The 17,613-nt window shown below is 41.0% G+C and overlaps 1 protein-coding gene across 2 annotated transcripts in view; it reads left to right on the top strand.

The window, feature by feature from the left end:
- The first annotated feature begins 1,317 nt into the window (after window positions 1-1,317).
- Window positions 1,318-17,613, top strand: part of ANKRD50 (ankyrin repeat domain containing 50) — a 49,495-nt gene continuing 33,199 nt past the window's right edge. The window contains exons 1-2 of one of the 2 annotated variants that reach the window (XM_084625813.1): window positions 1,318-1,453; window positions 2,620-3,845. In XM_084625813.1, the coding sequence (XP_084481939.1) occupies window positions 3,367-3,845 (479 nt within the window). In that variant the 5' untranslated portion in view covers window positions 1,318-1,453; window positions 2,620-3,366. Of the gene's footprint in view, window positions 1,454-2,619; window positions 3,846-7,109; window positions 7,237-17,613 lie in introns of those variants that run through there. The other variant, XM_084625814.1, reaches the window with a different exon arrangement.

The following is a 17,613-nucleotide window of genomic DNA, read 5'->3' as shown; positions in this document are numbered from 1 at the left end:
AAAATGAGAAAAGGCAATGAAGTGCCAAGAGAGAGAGCTTATCAGGTTTGGGTTTAGTTAAACAAAAAAGAATTCAAGGGATATAGCAAATCTAAATGCATTATTTCTGCATCTGTACAGTCAGAATTGCTGTTTTGTGAGCTTTCTGTTTAATCTTAATCTTTTGTACTTTGCTGTGAACTATGTGTTTCTGGCAACTAACAGTTTTGGGTGGTGGTTTGTAGACCTATGTAAACAGACTGAGAACAGGCACGTGGAGCAGAGCCTCCAACCCTGGGCTGCTGCCACCTGCAGGGCTTCCCCAGCTGAACAAGAGAAGCTGCTCTAAGGAAAACTAGCGGTAGGAAGCTTTCTAGCCTGCCACACCTCCCCTGTGGGTAGGGATGCTGGAAAAATTTGTACAGCGGGGGTGCTGAGAGCCATTGAACCAAACTGTAAACCATGTATGTACTGGAAACCACTTCAAGCCAGGGGGTACAGCAACACCTCCAGCTCCTATGCCTGTGGGAGGCTGTGCAGGGGAGTAGGTGAGCTGGGGGTGGTGGTGGCTGGTGGAGCCTTTATTAAACGGTGTGCCACTACACAAAATCCTGGTGGTCGTGGTGCTGGCCGGGTCAGCAAGCCCAAATGTGGGGTGCACCTTGTGATTTAAAAATGCAGGACCCATTAAAGTGCTGCGGCTGCGGGCTTTCTCCATGCAGTGACCGCTTGTAACAATTCAGCATTAGCAGTGCCCGGGAGCCCACATTTGGGTATTTACTAAGGTTGTAAAATGAGGATGTGACCCTCCCCACAAACAATGGGCAGGCGGGACTCGGGAGGGGGCTCCCATGATCACCCCCCCCCCCCAACTATTGCAGGAGCCCCCAGCGGCAGGTGCCAGCCACGCAATAGCTATGGGGCGGGAAGTACTGCTGAGGGGAAGGGGCTGCCCCCTGCGAACGGCTGCTGAGTGCGTGGAGAGATTGCTGCTACCCCTGCGACCGCGCTATAGGTGGCGGGGCTGAGATCCCCGGCTATTGCCGATAGTTGGGGGGGGGGCAGGCGACGCACGCTGCAGGACAAAGCCCCAGGCGGGGGGGCAGGGTGGGTGATGAGGCGGTAGAAGGATACGAGCTACTCAACTCATCTCCCTCCGCCCCGAACTATTTCTTTCCCCAGATGTCACGCAGCATCTGTCCCACCACGCCCCCCCCCCCCCAACCGCCGTCGCACGCGCGAGGGGCAGGGGGCGGGGCCGCTGCCGAGAGGAGGGGGAAGAGGCAGGGCTGAGAGGGGAAGGGGCGCGGCCCGAGCGCAGGGGCTGGGGCGGGTCAGGGAGGAGCCGAGCGGACCAGACGGGCTGAGACAGTCACGGACGTCAGGGCTCGGCAGCGAGAACAAGGGAGGGGACGGGGCAGAGACGCGCCGTGCGGGAGCAGCGGCCGGCGGGGAGCGGAGGTGGCCGGGGAAGGTAACCGAGCAGCCGCGGAGGCCCCTTCCCGAGGAGCCGGGCTGGGGGAGCCGGGCGGCGGCGGCTCCTGGTGCAGTCGCCGCCGCTGCCGGAGCCGCCGCCGTTGCTTCCGTCCGACCCTGCGGCAGAGCGAGCGGGGCTGAGCCTGTGTCTGTAGCTGCGGCTGCCGCTCGAGCCGGGGTAGGGCGAAACCCGGCGTGTGGCCGCGGGCGTGAGCCCGGGGCCGGGCGGGGAGCCGGGGAGGTTCAGAGGGCCCAGGGGCTTGGACAAGTCGAGCGCACCCGGGAAGGAGGAGGAGGAGGAGGAGGGGCGCGGGGCTGCTGCTGGCTGGGATCTTTGTGCCGGGCGCTGTGTGCTCACAGGCGGTTTCTGCTGCGTGGGGCCGGGGGGAGGGACAGGGCGTGTGTCTCTGGTGTGGTGTGTATGAGACGCAGACGGGGGGGGAGAGAGCTCACAGCTGCTCATTTCGACAGTCCTGGTGTAAAAATGTAGCTCGACCAGCCAGGACCTGGTGAAGTGACTCTTTAGCCCTGCCTGTGTATCAGCTGAAATGTAAAAACCTGCACTGGGGACCTAAAGCAAAGAACCAAAAAAGAAAGAATACTGAACCCAGCCAGAGGGAATAGTACCGATAACAGAAATGTGCTGCACAAGAATAAACCATAGGTTGTTAGCGGTGGATGTATTAAAATGGGACTCCAAGAGGCTGCTGTGTGCCCTAATGCATACAAATCATGAACAAAGAAGTGTGTAAAGAGAGCTGTGGACAGCACTGGTATGTAAAAATACACCTGGCAGTAGAGAAAGCAAGTAAAAGGATAATCAAATGAACAAATGTTGGTAGGGAAGGACGTTCAGGATAATAGGGTGCATGTGTCTCCTTAGGATCAGTGGGAGGCTTACTTTCCTTGGTGTGGTTTTGAGGTCACTTTAAAGCCAATCAAAGGATGTGAATGTGACTAATGGTAGCTCGTACCCACAGCAGAAGTAGGAGAACCTTGACTAAACTTATTTCTCCTCAGTAAGTTTAAGATTAACTTTAAGACTTTCAGAAATTGGTACAAATGGGGAATATGAGTTCTTGGTTTTAGCAGATGTATAGTAAAATCATGATGTGATTTCTTGCACCTGGAGTTAAAATCATTGTCTTGTTCTTTATTTCATAGGTCCAGAGAAGAACTTTTTGACATCTTGCAATTGAGATCTCTGAGAAAGAGTTGAGGAAGAATTCAAGATCTGGAAGGAAGCACTTGTCCTACATTAAGGAGGTGTTAACATTTTCAGCTCTGCTACATAAGAGACCATAATTTGAAGCACTTCCCTGGTACTTGCCCAGATGTATGAAGCCTGCAAGGTTTGGTATTTATATTGATCAATTCACAAGAAGTGGTACAGATCTACGTGTTTGCAATATAAATTTTACATTTTGAAGAAAAAAATCTTCTGTAGAGACTCCTCAGAAGCTGTATTTTACTGTGGACAGCTTTTTCTCAATGTGAATCCAGAAAGATTAATGTTTGGAATTGAGAGGCATCTAATACATACTGAAAAAAAGTCTTTCAGTTTCTTCAGATGCATTGTCTCCTGTACTCTGGGAACATGCACAACTGTATAAACTACAGGTGTAGTCATGGAATTGTTACCTTTTGAGCCATATGAGAAGTATTATTGAGCCTTTGGTACCAGGCATCGCTTCGCCACGTAAGCAGTTGAACAGCTACACTCTAATCATGATAAAGCATTTGAATGGAATGACTCTGATTGTCTTATAAAGAGGCTATTTTACAAGAAGGGTTAACTCATTGTCACCCTTTGGCTGGTTCCATGCAGAAGATGGATCCTTATATCCAGACTTTAAGATGTTGAAGATGTATTGCTGCTTATGACCAATCCCAGGGACAAAGGTCTACAAAATGGCTCAAACAAGCTTGCTACAAGGGAAGCAGTTTTACTGTAGGGAGTGGGTTTTCCACAAGCTTCAGCACTGCCTTCAGGAGAAAGCTAACTGCAGCAACACTGCTGCCAACAAACCATCTCTTGTAGCAAGTTCTGGGAATAATGCTAGTGTTGTCTCGGGGAAAGGAACTGCCTGGGGGGTGTTGTTGGTAGGAGGGCCTGGTAGTGGGAAGACAGCCCTCAGTACTGAATTATTGTGGCCAAGCTCACCTGCAAGCCTACAAAGAGGCTTGCATCGCCAAGCTCTAGCTTTCCACTTCTGCAGGGCCCAAGATTCTGATACACTGTGTGTAGGAGGGTTTATTAGAGGTTTAGTTACCCAAATCTGCCGCAGTGGACTCATCCAGGGATATGAAGACAAACTAAGAGATCCTGCAGTTCAAAGTCTCTTGCAACCTGGGGAATGTGAGAGGAATCCTGCTGAAGCATTTAAAAGGTAAAAATAAAACCATGTTGTGTTTATATAGTGCCTAGAGCCTAGAGCACTTAACAGACAGGAAAAATATGCTTGTTGATGTTTATGGATTGCTCTCCTAGCTTCCAAAATTGTCATGGGGGGAAAAAATCTAACTTCCTGTTCTCATAGCTCACATAAATCTTCTTTTCAAAATACAATTATGAATATAAAAAATATCCAGAGCTATAATATTTTTGGAGGGATAGGGCCTTAAAGAATAGCTACTGAAGCCCATGGGGGAGGGGGAAGGCAGATTATCCCACATCTCCATAGTTCAGAGGAATTGTAAGAATTCTGCAGTATTGGTACTTGCCACTGTCAGACAGGATAGTGGACAAGGTAGACCTTAAGAATTGCCATCCTGCATCAAACCCCGGCTTGTATCCCACAAGATCAGGTAGGAAAAAGATTAATTTTAATTTAACAGTCTCACTTAAATATGCATAGATAGCACTAAATTCATATAACTACTTACAGAATTACCACTTTTTCACACTATAAGGTGGTACAGAATCATAACTATTCTTTCAGTTGATATTTAAAAAAAACTATGGAATCCATACTCTGTGTAGAAATAACTTTTAAGATGTGTGCATTAATTTTTTTAGCAAAATCATAGAAACTGAATAACTGAGTGCAATCACTAGCTCAACATTGCAGTATTCATTTTTGCCATCAGTGCTCCTTGCAATACAAAAATGTGTTCAGCATACTGTTTGAAAGCTTTTTATCCGCAGAAGGAACATTGATGATCATTGTTTGTAAAGCAACTTACAGAAAGATCTTCAGGTGTGTATAATTGATCACAGCACTAGACCCTCCTTTTTTTGGTATAGCTGCATAAGAGGTTAATTTAATGTAAACAATTAAAATGAAGGGAAAAAACAGTAAAGACAGTGACTCAATACAGTATTTGTAGTGGAATACTGGCATTTTTACCAGTAGGTCATTAGTATGAAACTTTCCCAAGTTAACAGTAGCTACGTCATGGCTTTCAAGTGGCCTGTGTGAACGTTTTAGTGGTCTCTGAAGTCTAAGTGGATTAATGTCCACATTACGAAAATCACTAAAAGAATTTTTCCTTTCAGTCTCAGCCGAAGGGTTAGCTAAATAGCCACTGAAACTGAAGAACAGTACCTGATCACACTGGCAAAGTGGAATGAGGGAAGCTTGCATTACAGTACCTGTTCTGTTTTTGCCCTGTGGATAAATAGGATTTTAAGTCTCCAGCGCTTTCAAACCAACATTTTTCACAAGCATTAAGTTGATCATACCTTCTTTTCCTTCCTCACCCCCCACAGCTCCCCCCAGTTAAAGTTTAAAATAGTTACTATTATAAGCTTGTTTAGATTTATAAACAAAATATTTTTCATTCTAGGCTATGAACTTGCAACAGGGTTTGCATGGGCAGAACCCTGCTTCTGCATGGAACCCACTGACTCTGCCCATCAGGGGCTAGTGCTGGTGCCTGATTTAAAGATAGGTATTGGTCACTTTCACTTCTGGTAGCTGTAAACAGAGAAATGGAATTATACTACTAGCACTGGGAGTACTAAACTGAAGTGTGGATGTGAGAATTTGAGATTGTAAAGGTACTGAAAAACAAAGTTAAAAAGGCGAGAGAGATTAGGAGCTGCAGATGCTTAAAACTATTTATGCATAGTGAACAATATAATTGTAACAGTATAATTGTGAAAAATGAGGCTTTTCAAATGTATTATTTTTTAATTCCTTTTCTTCAAAAAGGTAAAATCAAGTAAACTAATTCATTCAGTTTAATATATTAACCTTCTTTCTCCCACCCATTTATAATCTTTTGAAACTGTTCCTAAAACTGGATGCACAATTGAAAGAGAAATGAGATCAAGAGTGTGGGAAAACTTGAGCAGGCCTCCTGATAAATATCAGTCACTGGATGTAAAACTAAAAGAAGGAATTGCTGCTGGTAGTACTGCTTTTGGGCACTCCTCTTGATAAGCACATTTTTCTATCACAAAATAGTTCGGGAATGAACACATTTGCAGCTGAAGTTCTTTGCTTTAGATTATTGTTTGTCTTACCTTCACTCCTTGTTGCTGTTTCCTTTAGATGTTCTAGATTCAAAAGACTGCAAGGATCAAAGCTTTAAATTTAATTTAATTGCAGAAAATGTCAGATGAAGCTATGCTATCTGTACTTGTTAGAAGTCTAAAGTTAAAATAAGAGACTTCAACAGGGGCAAAGAGTTTTTTGGAATGAGTACCTGAAGTTAGGTTCATATGTTATTTTTAGACACTCCATTATGACTAAATTCTAGACGCTTGAAAATTGGACCACTTTATGTAACTTAGTTTGTCTACCTTGGATCACTCTGCTGGTTTAGTTAGTTGGCACTTATAAAGTGCTTCTAATATTGATGCAGCTATACTGGCAGACCTATGCTTTGTATTAGTATAGTAAACCTACCCCCAGGGGAGAGACATGCCGGCACAGCTGTGTCAGTCAGGGATGACACCTCTTCCCATCTCTGACTGAGCTAAATATGCCAGCAGAAGCTTATATTGTAGACCTGGCCTCAGTATGGATTTGAGCCTAACTTTAAGCATCCAGTGTTGAAAAACATGGGCAGTATTAATAAAAAATTACCCTTATGCTTCAAGCACTACATTACTGGTACAGTATTCATTTTCTTGAAAAATATATTGGTTATTTAAATGACTTGTAAAGTCCTAATTTGGAATAGCGGTTTTTCATATTAGGTTGATCCTGAGTATTTAAACTTTGAAACTATATAAACTTTCAAAACTATATAGACTGTTTGTGTTTTCAAAGTTTAAATGTGAAATGATTGAAAATAGTCCCTGTTGGCCAAGGGAATGAAGACTAAACATGGTCCTAAATCAGTGTTCCCTGCTGTTACACTTTCAGTTCTTGTATTGGATTCTCCCAGTCCTCTTTGTCTTTTTAATGTCTTCCTCCCAGGTCTGTGCTTTTTGCCTCCCTGTCCTCAGATCACACTTCTGTACATGGTGCTTCACTAGTGAGCTTGCTGTAGCACTAATAGTGAAGCAAATGCAGTTGCCCCTTTCTGCTGCTGAGGGCTCAGGATATAGACCCAGTAATGGAGGGAGGAAAGCAGGAAGGAAGAAGCAAGAGTCTGCCTCTCCTTTTTATCCTATTTCCTTATCCCTCACAGAACACCTCCAATCTCAGCAGAGTAACATGCCTATGCTCTTTCTGCACACACATCTTTTCCACTGGTGCCAGCAGGAGCATTATGACAGTGACAAGATTCTGCTCTGCTCTGCTGATACCACTAAGTGTTTTATACAAAGGAGCAACTCGGGTACAGATGTAATCTTCTGTGGGATTCCCTTGCTCCTGAAACAAGGTAAACCCCTTATTCTTTGTGGATTTAAAGGTGCAGAGCACAGTTTAAATGAAAAAAAAAATGGAGTAAAGGTTGAAGTAAAAGAGACCAGAAACTAATAAAATGAAAGGGAGGAGGGAAGGGGGGAACTAAAAATAAGATTGCATAATATAGGGAATTTAAAAAGGCCCGAGGGGTAAAAATTGAAGTCAGTGGGAACTTGAATCTGCTAGTATATCTTAATGAAATTTCCCCTCATGTTAAAATTCAAAGAGGTTTAGAATACTTTTACTACTTACTATACGGCGGCTGTTTGGATGGTCTGTGGCTGTGAGAGGGAAAGATTCAATGGTCTCAGTGCTCACATGTCCACATTATGCAGCCTTCTTCTTTAACTGGCATAAATTAGCTTATTTACTTGACCATCTCAGCCAGTGTTGGAAGAATAGTTGTTTCCCTAACCATTCAATATTGTCATTCTAGGTCAGGCAGTGAGGTACATTGTCAAGGTGGGGTAGTAGGCAAGTTTGTACTTCTCGTAATGCAGGTACAACAGTCACCAGTGTACGACCAGACTCCACTGCTGTTAATATAATACTTTTCTCAAGCACTACTGTGTAGGTATTTAAAATGCACCTATCACCATGCTATGTGGATAGTAAATAATACTTTCACTTCTAATTTCCATAAATTGAGTGGTTATTTATTGAATGTTACAGTGCAATGGTTAGCTGCAACATAAGTTAAAGTTGTGTTTAATGGGAGCTTATCTCTTTCAAAACAAAACATTGAAATGGCAAAAATCAAAACAAAATATAAACTTGGAGTGCTATTTGAATTGTGCGTGGTAGTTTGAAACTAATAGTTCATATATCACCACCTTTGGCAATTCTCCTGGCCCCTTACTTTCCTTTGTACCCCTTTTTAAAGAAATTTCAAATACTCTGGGATCTGTCCTTTGGCCATATTGCTCCTCATATGCTGATTTCTAGAATATCCATTATACAGAAGTAGTGTTTGCCTGTAGTATATTCTATAATATTTTTGCCAGAATGGAAAATAGCTGCATCAAAGCAAGCCTGCTGAATCTTCATTTAGGATGGAGTTGAAAGTGAGCTGGGGGAGAGAAATTCGTCGACTACACTTATAGCCCAGGAGAAATTTCCGGGAGCTGGGAAAGAGGACAAGAAGAATTCAAGTCTTCTAACTTTTTAAATTCCCAGGCAGTTAGCTACCTTTGTTATTGATTAAGGCCATGAATACCAAGATATGAGAAGATAAGGGAAGAGCTGCTCCAAGTCTGTGTTGCATGGAATTCTTCATGGAAGTTCCTGTAGCTGATAGGTTGTCATCTGTGCTAAACATAGAGGGTTCTTCTTCATACGCTTGCTTTTAAATAGGGATTAAACTTTCATGGAAGCATAACCTAGTGTGGCATGTCACAGCTCTTCAGGAGGGTTGTCACAGGAGCAATTTCAGCATCACAGGTTCTCCCTCTGATTCCTATGGAGGTTCAGCTCTTCTTGATTCTGGGGAGTTATCCACTGAGGTATAGCAAAAAAATGTGTGTTTTTTTTTAAGGCAAAACAAGGAAATTAATAAACAGAACTACATTTAGTGACAGTTAAGGTTGCAGCAAGATATACACCATCCACCCAAAAAATTCATAGGCATGAAAATGTTAAAGGGAGAGACATCCACATTCTTTGTCATCTTCCCATATTCTAGGGTTCCATAAGGCTTTCACTTCCATTTCCAATGGATATATAAAGACTATATATATTTCTGTTTTGTCAAACATGCATTCTAATGCAAAACCTTAACAGTGTCAGCAGTGTTAAAGCAGTAGAACTTCAAGTGCATGAAATGTGTGACCACGTATGCTGATCTGTTTTATACAAAAGCATAGGAGGTCACTGAACATTTTTTGTTAGGTGCAAGTTTGAAGTTGGGGTATATATTGCTTTTGGGTGTCGGAGTTGGAAACGAAAGCTTATGTAGTACTGGAGTACATCGCTTTGGGCAGCAGTAAATCATATGTCCAGAAGTTGCCATATAAAAGCTGTCATCCTGTACATTTACATGCACATAAGTAACTTCACCTACATTAGTAGCTGTGTTGTTCACTGGAATGACATGTGTTTGAAAAATGTGTAAAGGGCTAGAGCTTTTGTGTTTCATGGTCAGAAATTTGATTTAAAATCTTACTCAATCTGTGTATTCAGTCAGCTTTCTTTAGAGACAAAAGTTTACTGTATATTATTTTTCCTCCTGTTAGCAATATTGACTCTGCAGTGCTATCAGGGAATGAGCTGGATTTTTTTCTGGCTGCTGTATTGTCAACAAAGTTCCAATTTCAGGATGGCTTTTACCTCCCTTTTAAGTGATGAGAACATGCTTTGCTTTCAGATTGAGTTTTACAGGTCTTGCAGTTTGGGGGAAAAAAAAATCTACTTATTTACTGAGCAAAAGTGGAGTGGAAGTCCACTGAGAGATCATAAATATACACTACCACCACAGTCCCTTTTTTTACTGTTGCTTTTCTGAGCATAGTCCCATTTAAAAGCAAATGAGAAGAAATCTTTGGTTTTATTCTTTTATTTATTTATTTTATTGCTCAAGTGTATTAGTATTTTAGTATAACTAGTCAAATGAGAACTGTGAAGAAGCTGTTCTTTTTATAATAGTAATTTGAATGTTCAGGAATTACACAGACTTTATCAAGTAGTTAATTAGTATGTTTCATTGTTTGGACTGTAGTGTCTTAAATAAATTTATTTGAAGCACCTTGCTAGCATGGTGGAAATATATGAACTAGATTGTGCTTTAGATTGATGGTGCTTACTGTTCAATTTTTAAAATACTGATTGTGTAGATCTTCACCATTGAGGCAACAGCCAGTTCCCTTTTGAATGACTGCTGCCATTTCGGGTTCTTGCTGCTTGGACTTTGACGAGTGGGTGTCTGAAACTATGAAGCTCCACATCACTAGCTGCTGAGGCAAGAGTTTTGTCTAGAGATGATCCTGGCTGCTTTGAAGGGGAGTAGGATGGATCTTAGCTATTTTACCCCTCCCCAGTGTTTTGGGTCCATCTCCCTAATGCATAACTACAGTGCTGTCTACTTCATACTGTTTGCCTGCTCTGCTGTTCACAGCTGTCAGCAGTATGAAGTGGATGCTATCTTTGAGAGTTTCACTGATGCTCATAAGTTCAAAATCATAGCTGTGAGAAAGGTCTTAACTTTGAGAGTAAAAGGTGAGGGCATGGCACATTGGTGTTCCAGCTTTTCCTTTTTAATGGAGCTAAGTTTAGTGAAAGACCATACTACCATCAAGGCTGGAAAAAATGACTAGATGTGTATTAGCCAGAGGCCGATATGGAACCAGCTGGACTGTGGTAACCAGCTAGATCTAGTCTGTGGATAGTTGCAGTAGCCTAAAGTTAGGCTGCCGTGAAGTAGGAGGATGTTGATTTTTCTAACAGTGTGCTGTCTGCAGTGTGCTCTGTCATCTTTTGTATTTTGCTCTGGAAAAGTCAGGTAACCTGACTCTTCATACCCTGTCCTCTCTTACTTGAGTCTCCTGACTGCTGCAGTGAGGGTCCACTACATCCTTCCCCCTCCTTCCAGGTCCTGGCTGCTGGAAGACACCACCACAATCCTCCCCGGCTTCTACGTGGGTGGTGCTTTTTTTTTGGGGGGGGGGGGGGGGGAGACCGTTATCCTCTTTCCCTGTGAATAGCTCCAGGCAGTGTCTGCTGTGATCATAGCTTTCCCAGGCAGCGGCAGAGTGAAATAGTCATGGTTCTTCTCAGCCTTGCTGAGTCCTTTGGGTTCTAAATAGCAGCAATTAAACTGACTTGACTAATTTCTTTCTGCTGCTGTTTGAGAAAGCTCTGAACACATAATAGGCAAATATAAAAGGCCACTCTTTAAAAAGAAAGTATAAAAGTCCACATATGCATGCATGTTTTGTATGTAACAATACTTAAAACAGATATTCTCTTTTCTATAACTCCAGTACCAAAGAGTCAACCATAAAAAAAGTGGTTTTTTTTTTTTTTTGAACTCTTGATCTCTGGTTCTGAAATGTTATGCCAAGAACGTCCACCTTCATCAAGTGGATATGATAGTTTATTTTTAAAATTCAAGTTTATCTACAATAAGACCTTCAGTCAAAAAAAATCTGCATTGTTTTGAAAAAGTGTAAACATAGCAAATATTTCATCTCTTCCTACATATTAAATAGTTTTTGAAGGCTCTGTCTACTGTTACAACACAGGACCTTCTTCTCTGTTTATGGTAAACTGTGCTATTACCTACAAGATCAAAAGATCTTTTGAGATCTAGCTAAAAACACAAAACTGACCAAGACTGTCTCGGTGAGAGAAATAAGGAACAAAGCAAAATAAAATAAGCCCATAAAACTAAACTGTAATTGTATCCACTGTGGATATATACTTTGAAGGCTACAGTATATAAATGCTAAATGTTGTTATAAATCACTAGCTGTCTTGTTAACTTATTACTCTCTGCAACAGTTCACATAGACTATCCTGAATACCGTTCTTCTCTGTGCTTAACCAACTGGACTAAATTAGAAATATGTAGTTACGTGATCTAGTAATTCACTTCCTGGGTTTTGCACTAAAGAACATAGCATTTGACCCCTAGCTTTAATTGTGCAGTAACTTTATTCTAAAGTAGATGTTATTGAAAGTCCAAAATAATGCAAGGACCAGGACACAGACTGAAGATAACTCCAACGCAGAGGTGAAGAAATAATTCTTTCATTGCAAGGAACCAGCACACAAGATTAAAGGGAAATTGACTACTCAAATGGTAGTTCTGACTGAGCCTTTTTTAACTTTCTGTTGTAAAATTGCATGTTTCATAAAGAAAATTCTTATTTTTTTAGTATACATCATTTCTCCACTTAACTGTAATGAAACCCTGCTTACTTTGCAATAGGTGGTATACTCCATTTTGAAAGGGTACAAACTAAAACGTGACTATTCTGGATTGCCTGTTACGTTTTTACTTATCACAATTAATAAAACAGTGTCTTGTGTGAAGAATACTGTACTTCCATGTTCTCACTCTCCAGCTTGATGCTCTAGAGTATTAGAAAGTTAAGTATTAAGTTTAAGTACTTGGTGACATTTCTCTAGAAGCTTTTCTGTTTTAGAACCTCTGGTGATGTAATAGTGTTAGAGTAAGTTGGATTCTTCTCTTTATGTATGGAATCATTGTGAACACATTGAACATAATACCATTTAACCTATTCAGTTTGAATTGCTCTAAGATAGTTTCCCTTAGGGAATTTTAATTATGACAAGTTAGAGACCTTTCTCATCTTGTATTTTAATAGACACTAATGTTTCGTCTTTCATCCACCTAGTGCAATCTTAAATCTTCCATCTTTTCCTGTGAAGTATTTCACAAGTCTAATAGCTCCTGCAGACTAGACTAGAACAGACTAGTATATATTTTAGTGTTTTGAAACCTCTTTCATGTAATCGTAAAAAACAAGACTAGTACTCTTATAATGAATTTCTGTCCACTTGCTTTAAGATGGTGCTACTTAACTAGTCCTGATTTATTTTTTCCCAACAGCCAGGACTTGTGCCAGTGTTTTGAGAGTTGTCAGACAGGTGACTCAGTGTTCAAATTCTTCTTTTAAAAAAAAAAACAAAAACACACGAAAGATTTAGAACAGGCTTCTGTGAGCTAGCAGGAATTGAGTATGTCAACATAAGCTCCTAGAACTCTGGGAGAAACTAGCATTTAGAACAGGGGTTCTCAAACTGGGGTTTGTGATCCCTCGGGGTCATGAGGTTATTATGTGAGGGGTCACAAGCTGTCAGCCTCTCCCCCAACCCTGCTTCACCTCCAGCATTTATAATAGTGTTAAGTATTCTTAATTTATAAGGGGGGGTTGCACTTCGAGCTTTGCTATGTAAAAGGGGTCACCAATACAAGTTTGAGAACCACTGATTTATTGCTGAAAGCAGAAGTGGAGCAATACTCTGAAGGGGACCTAGCTCTTGTCCTGGAATGGATGTTAATGTGTGGAATGGCCATATATCAGGAAGACTGAGAAATCTGCCTGTGAGGTAGTAATAGCTATTAATTCATTTTAAATTAACGATGCTTCGTAATAGCCACATGTGTATTAGATATAAAGATATATTTCCTGCTTGAAGAATTTATTCTCTTTTCCATTTGTCTTTTAGATTAGGAGACCCAGAGGATGGTGATTATTTGTGTCTTTTTAAATAAAAAGTTGGAGTGGTGGTGGGGATGTTTGCATGGGAGGTGGCCTTTGAAGGTGGTGTAAAGGAAGTGGGTTTTCAAGAGAGTGGGATCCTGTCGCTACACTAAGATGATTCATGGTGTGGGTGGAACGGAAGAAAGCCATACGATACTATCCTTTGCTTTCAAGGTGTGGCAGGTAGGATGTGATCAAAAGATCAGAGAGACTTGCTGGCATGTAAGTGAGCCACACCTTGAAAGTAAGAACAGGAATCTGTTTGCTTTAATAGGTATTTGATGGGTCTAGTGGGGGCTACTAGGGATTTTCAGAAAGGGGGAGGGTAACTGTGGTCCATGTATGGGTCAAGCAAGAAGATTTTGACAGTTGCATTGTAGATGTACTAGAGGGAGAGCAAGAGAGGAAATAGTGGGACCACACAAGAAGAGTTACAGTCCAAAGATTGTTCTATTGATTTGTTCCTTATAAAACAATGAGGAAGGGATGTACATTTTTGGTATTTTATCAATGATGAGCATGGTATAAATACCTAGATACCACATCATTCTGCTGTGTAGCTTCACAAAGAAGTGTCCTAGGAGACAGCAGGAGAGGGTCTATTCATGGGTATATCAGATGTTGGATGCAGTTGGTGAAAGTTTGTATTCTCACCAAACTCAAGAATATACTAGCTATTCCTTTCACCTCCTCTGCTATATAATTTTTAATGATAAGAAACTTAAAATGACCGGCATTTTAAACCCTGGTGAAGCAAGAAACTTTTTCCAGTGAATTGCCTTAAAATTTAGGGGACGTTATCTTGGGCATGAGGAGTGGCAGTGGTGGTACAGGTATATTTCATACTAGCTTTGTCCTTGGGATAGTTAGTATCAGGTAAACTATCCAAGCCATTTCATTAACCTATTGCATACCCAGCAGTATGCCGCAATTTCAAAATCAACTCCATTATAGTATCCTACTATGCTGCTGCTTCCTGTTTCAGCCTTCGATCTCACCCTTCATCCCACAAAAATGGAACTGTGATTATTTTCCAGAAAACACGAATTAAGGAATATTCTAACACCTGCATTAATTTGATTCCCAAATATTTTATGCTGACATTTTTCCTTATTTGTTTACTTCCTTTTCCTTTTTTTTGAAGGAAAAACATTCCTGTCTTTAGTGCCCTAAGGCACCCCGTTTATAACCTATTTGTTCCTGTATATGGTAAAGGGGGGAAAAAAGAAAGTGATAGTACAATAACAGCTATCAATTGCCCTGTTCTATTATAGATAATGCTAAAAATGGATCTTACTAAATAAACTATAGAATACATACCAAAGTTAAGTGTGCAGAGTGGACAGTAGATACTATACAAGGATGTATGGAAAGTTAATAAAACCTTTATGTAAGGAACTATCTGCTAGAAATAGAAGGGAGAGAAAGATAAACAAAATAACCACATAGACTGTATTAGAGCAAAGAAAGAATGGAATATAAAGACTTCTCTGCCGCTAAGGGCTACTGAAATTAAAGATTGAAAGCAAGCATTTTGACTCAGTAAATGAGGGGAAAAGATATATGGTAAAGCAACAAAAAAAGGGAATACTCTACCCCAAGTATACAACCAGGTATGAGATGAATTCCAGCAGAACTCTTTCATGTTAACCAGTATTTTTGGAATTGGACTTGTCAAAAGCTTCATTTTACTGTCCAGCCTGTACACTGAAAACCCCAGAAGATATGTAATTAGACATATGGTGGTCTAGACCCAGTCTGCTGTTCCAAGGTGGCTGAAGAATCCCATGTCACACAGAAATAGTCTCCATAGCTCCCTACCTCCTGAGATCAAATATATTGAAAAGACTAATCTAACATTAAACCCAGATTGTTAACCTGTTGTACCATTACTGAGTCACTTCGTGCATATGCCTTGTGGTAGTGCCTTTTATTACATGATTACAGAACAATCAGAAGTGTAATTACCTAGAATATAAACTCAAAATACATCTGTCAAGAGTCAGAGTGTAGAGTGTATTCTCCTCTAATAGTTCAGTGCCCCAGCTCCTCAGCCTCCCCTCTCCCCACCTTTTCTGTGGTTAATATTTGCTTTGAAAGTCAATATTTATGATCTTCTATATAGAAGTCAGTCTCTGCTTATTGTCTGTCTGGGCAATATATAAATCCAGACTAGTCAGATTTGTCATTTGTTAGTTATGTTTCACAGTTTTGTAAAGTGACCAATCTAGAATGCATAAAGCTGTGGGAACTTGGATTCAGTTTAATGTTAGTATGTTCAACTAGATTCATAGATATTTAGGTCAGAAGGGACCATTATGATCATCTAGTCTGACCTCCTGCACAACACAGGCCACAGAATTTCACCCACTACTCCTACAAAAAAAAAACCTTGCACCTATATCTGTGCTATTGAAGTCCTCAAATCGTAGTTTAAAGACTCGAGAAGCAGAGAATCCTCCAGCAAGTGACCCGTGCCCCATGCTACAGAGGAAGGCGAAAAACCTACAGGGCCTCTTCCAATCTGCCTGGAGGAAAATTCCTTCCCGACCCCAAATATGGCAATCAGCTAAACCCTGAGCATATGGGCAAGATTCATCAGCCAGATACTACAGAAAATTCTTTCCTGGGTAACTCGGATCTCACCCCATCTAATAGTCCATCCCAGGCCATTGGGCCTATTTACCATGAATATTTAATTACCAAAACCATGTTATCCCATCATATCATCTCCTCCATAAACTTATCGAGTTTAATCTTGAAGCCAGATAGATTTTTTTTGCCCCCACTGCTTCCCTCGGAAGGCTATTCCAAAGCTTCACTCCTCTCATGGTTAAAAACCTTTGTCTAATTTCTAGTCTAAATTTCCTAGTGGCCAGTTTATATCCATTTGTTCTTGTGTCCACATTGGTACTGAGCTTAAATAATTCCTCTCCCTCTCTGGTATTTATCCCTCTGATATATTTATAGAGAGCAATCATATCTCCCCTCAACCTTCTTTTAGTTAGGCTAAACAAGCCAAGCTCCCTGAGTCTCCTTTCATAAGACAAGTTTTCCATTCCTTGGATCATCCTAATAGCCCTTCTCTGTACCTGTTCCAGTTTGATTTCATCCTTCTTAAACATGGGAGACCAGAACTGCACACAGTATTCCAGGTGAGGTCTCACCAGTGCCTTGTATAACGGTACTAAAACCTCCTTATCCCTACTGGAAATACCTCTCCTGATGCATCCCAAGACCGCATTAGCTTTTTTCACAGCCATATCATATTGGCGGTTCATAGTCATCCTATGATCAACCAATACTCCAAGGTCCTTTTCCTCCTCCGTTACTTCTAATTGATGCGTCCCTAGCTTATAACTAAAATTCTTGTTATTAATCCCTAAATGCATGACCTTACACTTTTCACTATTAAATTTCATCCTATGACTGTTACTCCAGTTTACAAGGTCATCCAGATCCTCCTGTAGGGTATCCCTATCCTTCTCTAAATTGACAATACTTCCCAGCTTTGTATCATCCGCAAACTTTATTAGCACACTCCCACTTTTTGTGCCAAGGTCAGTAATAAAAAGATTAAATAAGATTGGTCCCAAAACTGATCCTTGAAGAACTCCACTGGTAACCTCCCTCCAGCCTGACAGTTCACCTTTCAGTAGGACCCGCTGTAGTCTCCCCTTTAACCAATTCCTTATCCACCTTTCAATTTTCCTATTGGTCCCATCTTATCCAATTAACTAATAATTCCCCATGTGGCACGGTATCAAATGCCTTACTAAAATCTAGGTAAATTAGATCCACTGCGCTTCCTTTGTCTAAAAAAATCTGTTACTTTCTCAAAAAAGGAGGTTAGGTTGGTTTGGCACAATCTACCTTTTGTAAAACCATGTCGTATTTTGTCCCATTTACCACTGACTTCAATGTCCTTAACTATCTTCTCCTTCAAAATTTTTTCCAAGACCTTGCATACTAGAGATGTCAAACTAACAGGCCTATAATTACCTGGATCACTTTTTTTCCCTTTCTTAAAAACAGGAACTATGTTAGCAATTCTCCAATCATACGGTACAACCCCTGAGTTTACAGATTCATTAAAAATTCTTGCTAATGGGCTTGCAATTTCCTGT

The sequence above is a fragment of the Lepidochelys olivacea genome, assembly GCF_965140295.1.
Source record: "Lepidochelys olivacea isolate rLepOli2 genome assembly, chromosome: 4".
Classification (NCBI taxonomy): Eukaryota; Metazoa; Chordata; order Testudines; family Cheloniidae; genus Lepidochelys; species Lepidochelys olivacea.
This window is presented reverse-complemented; position numbering and strand designations above follow the sequence as displayed.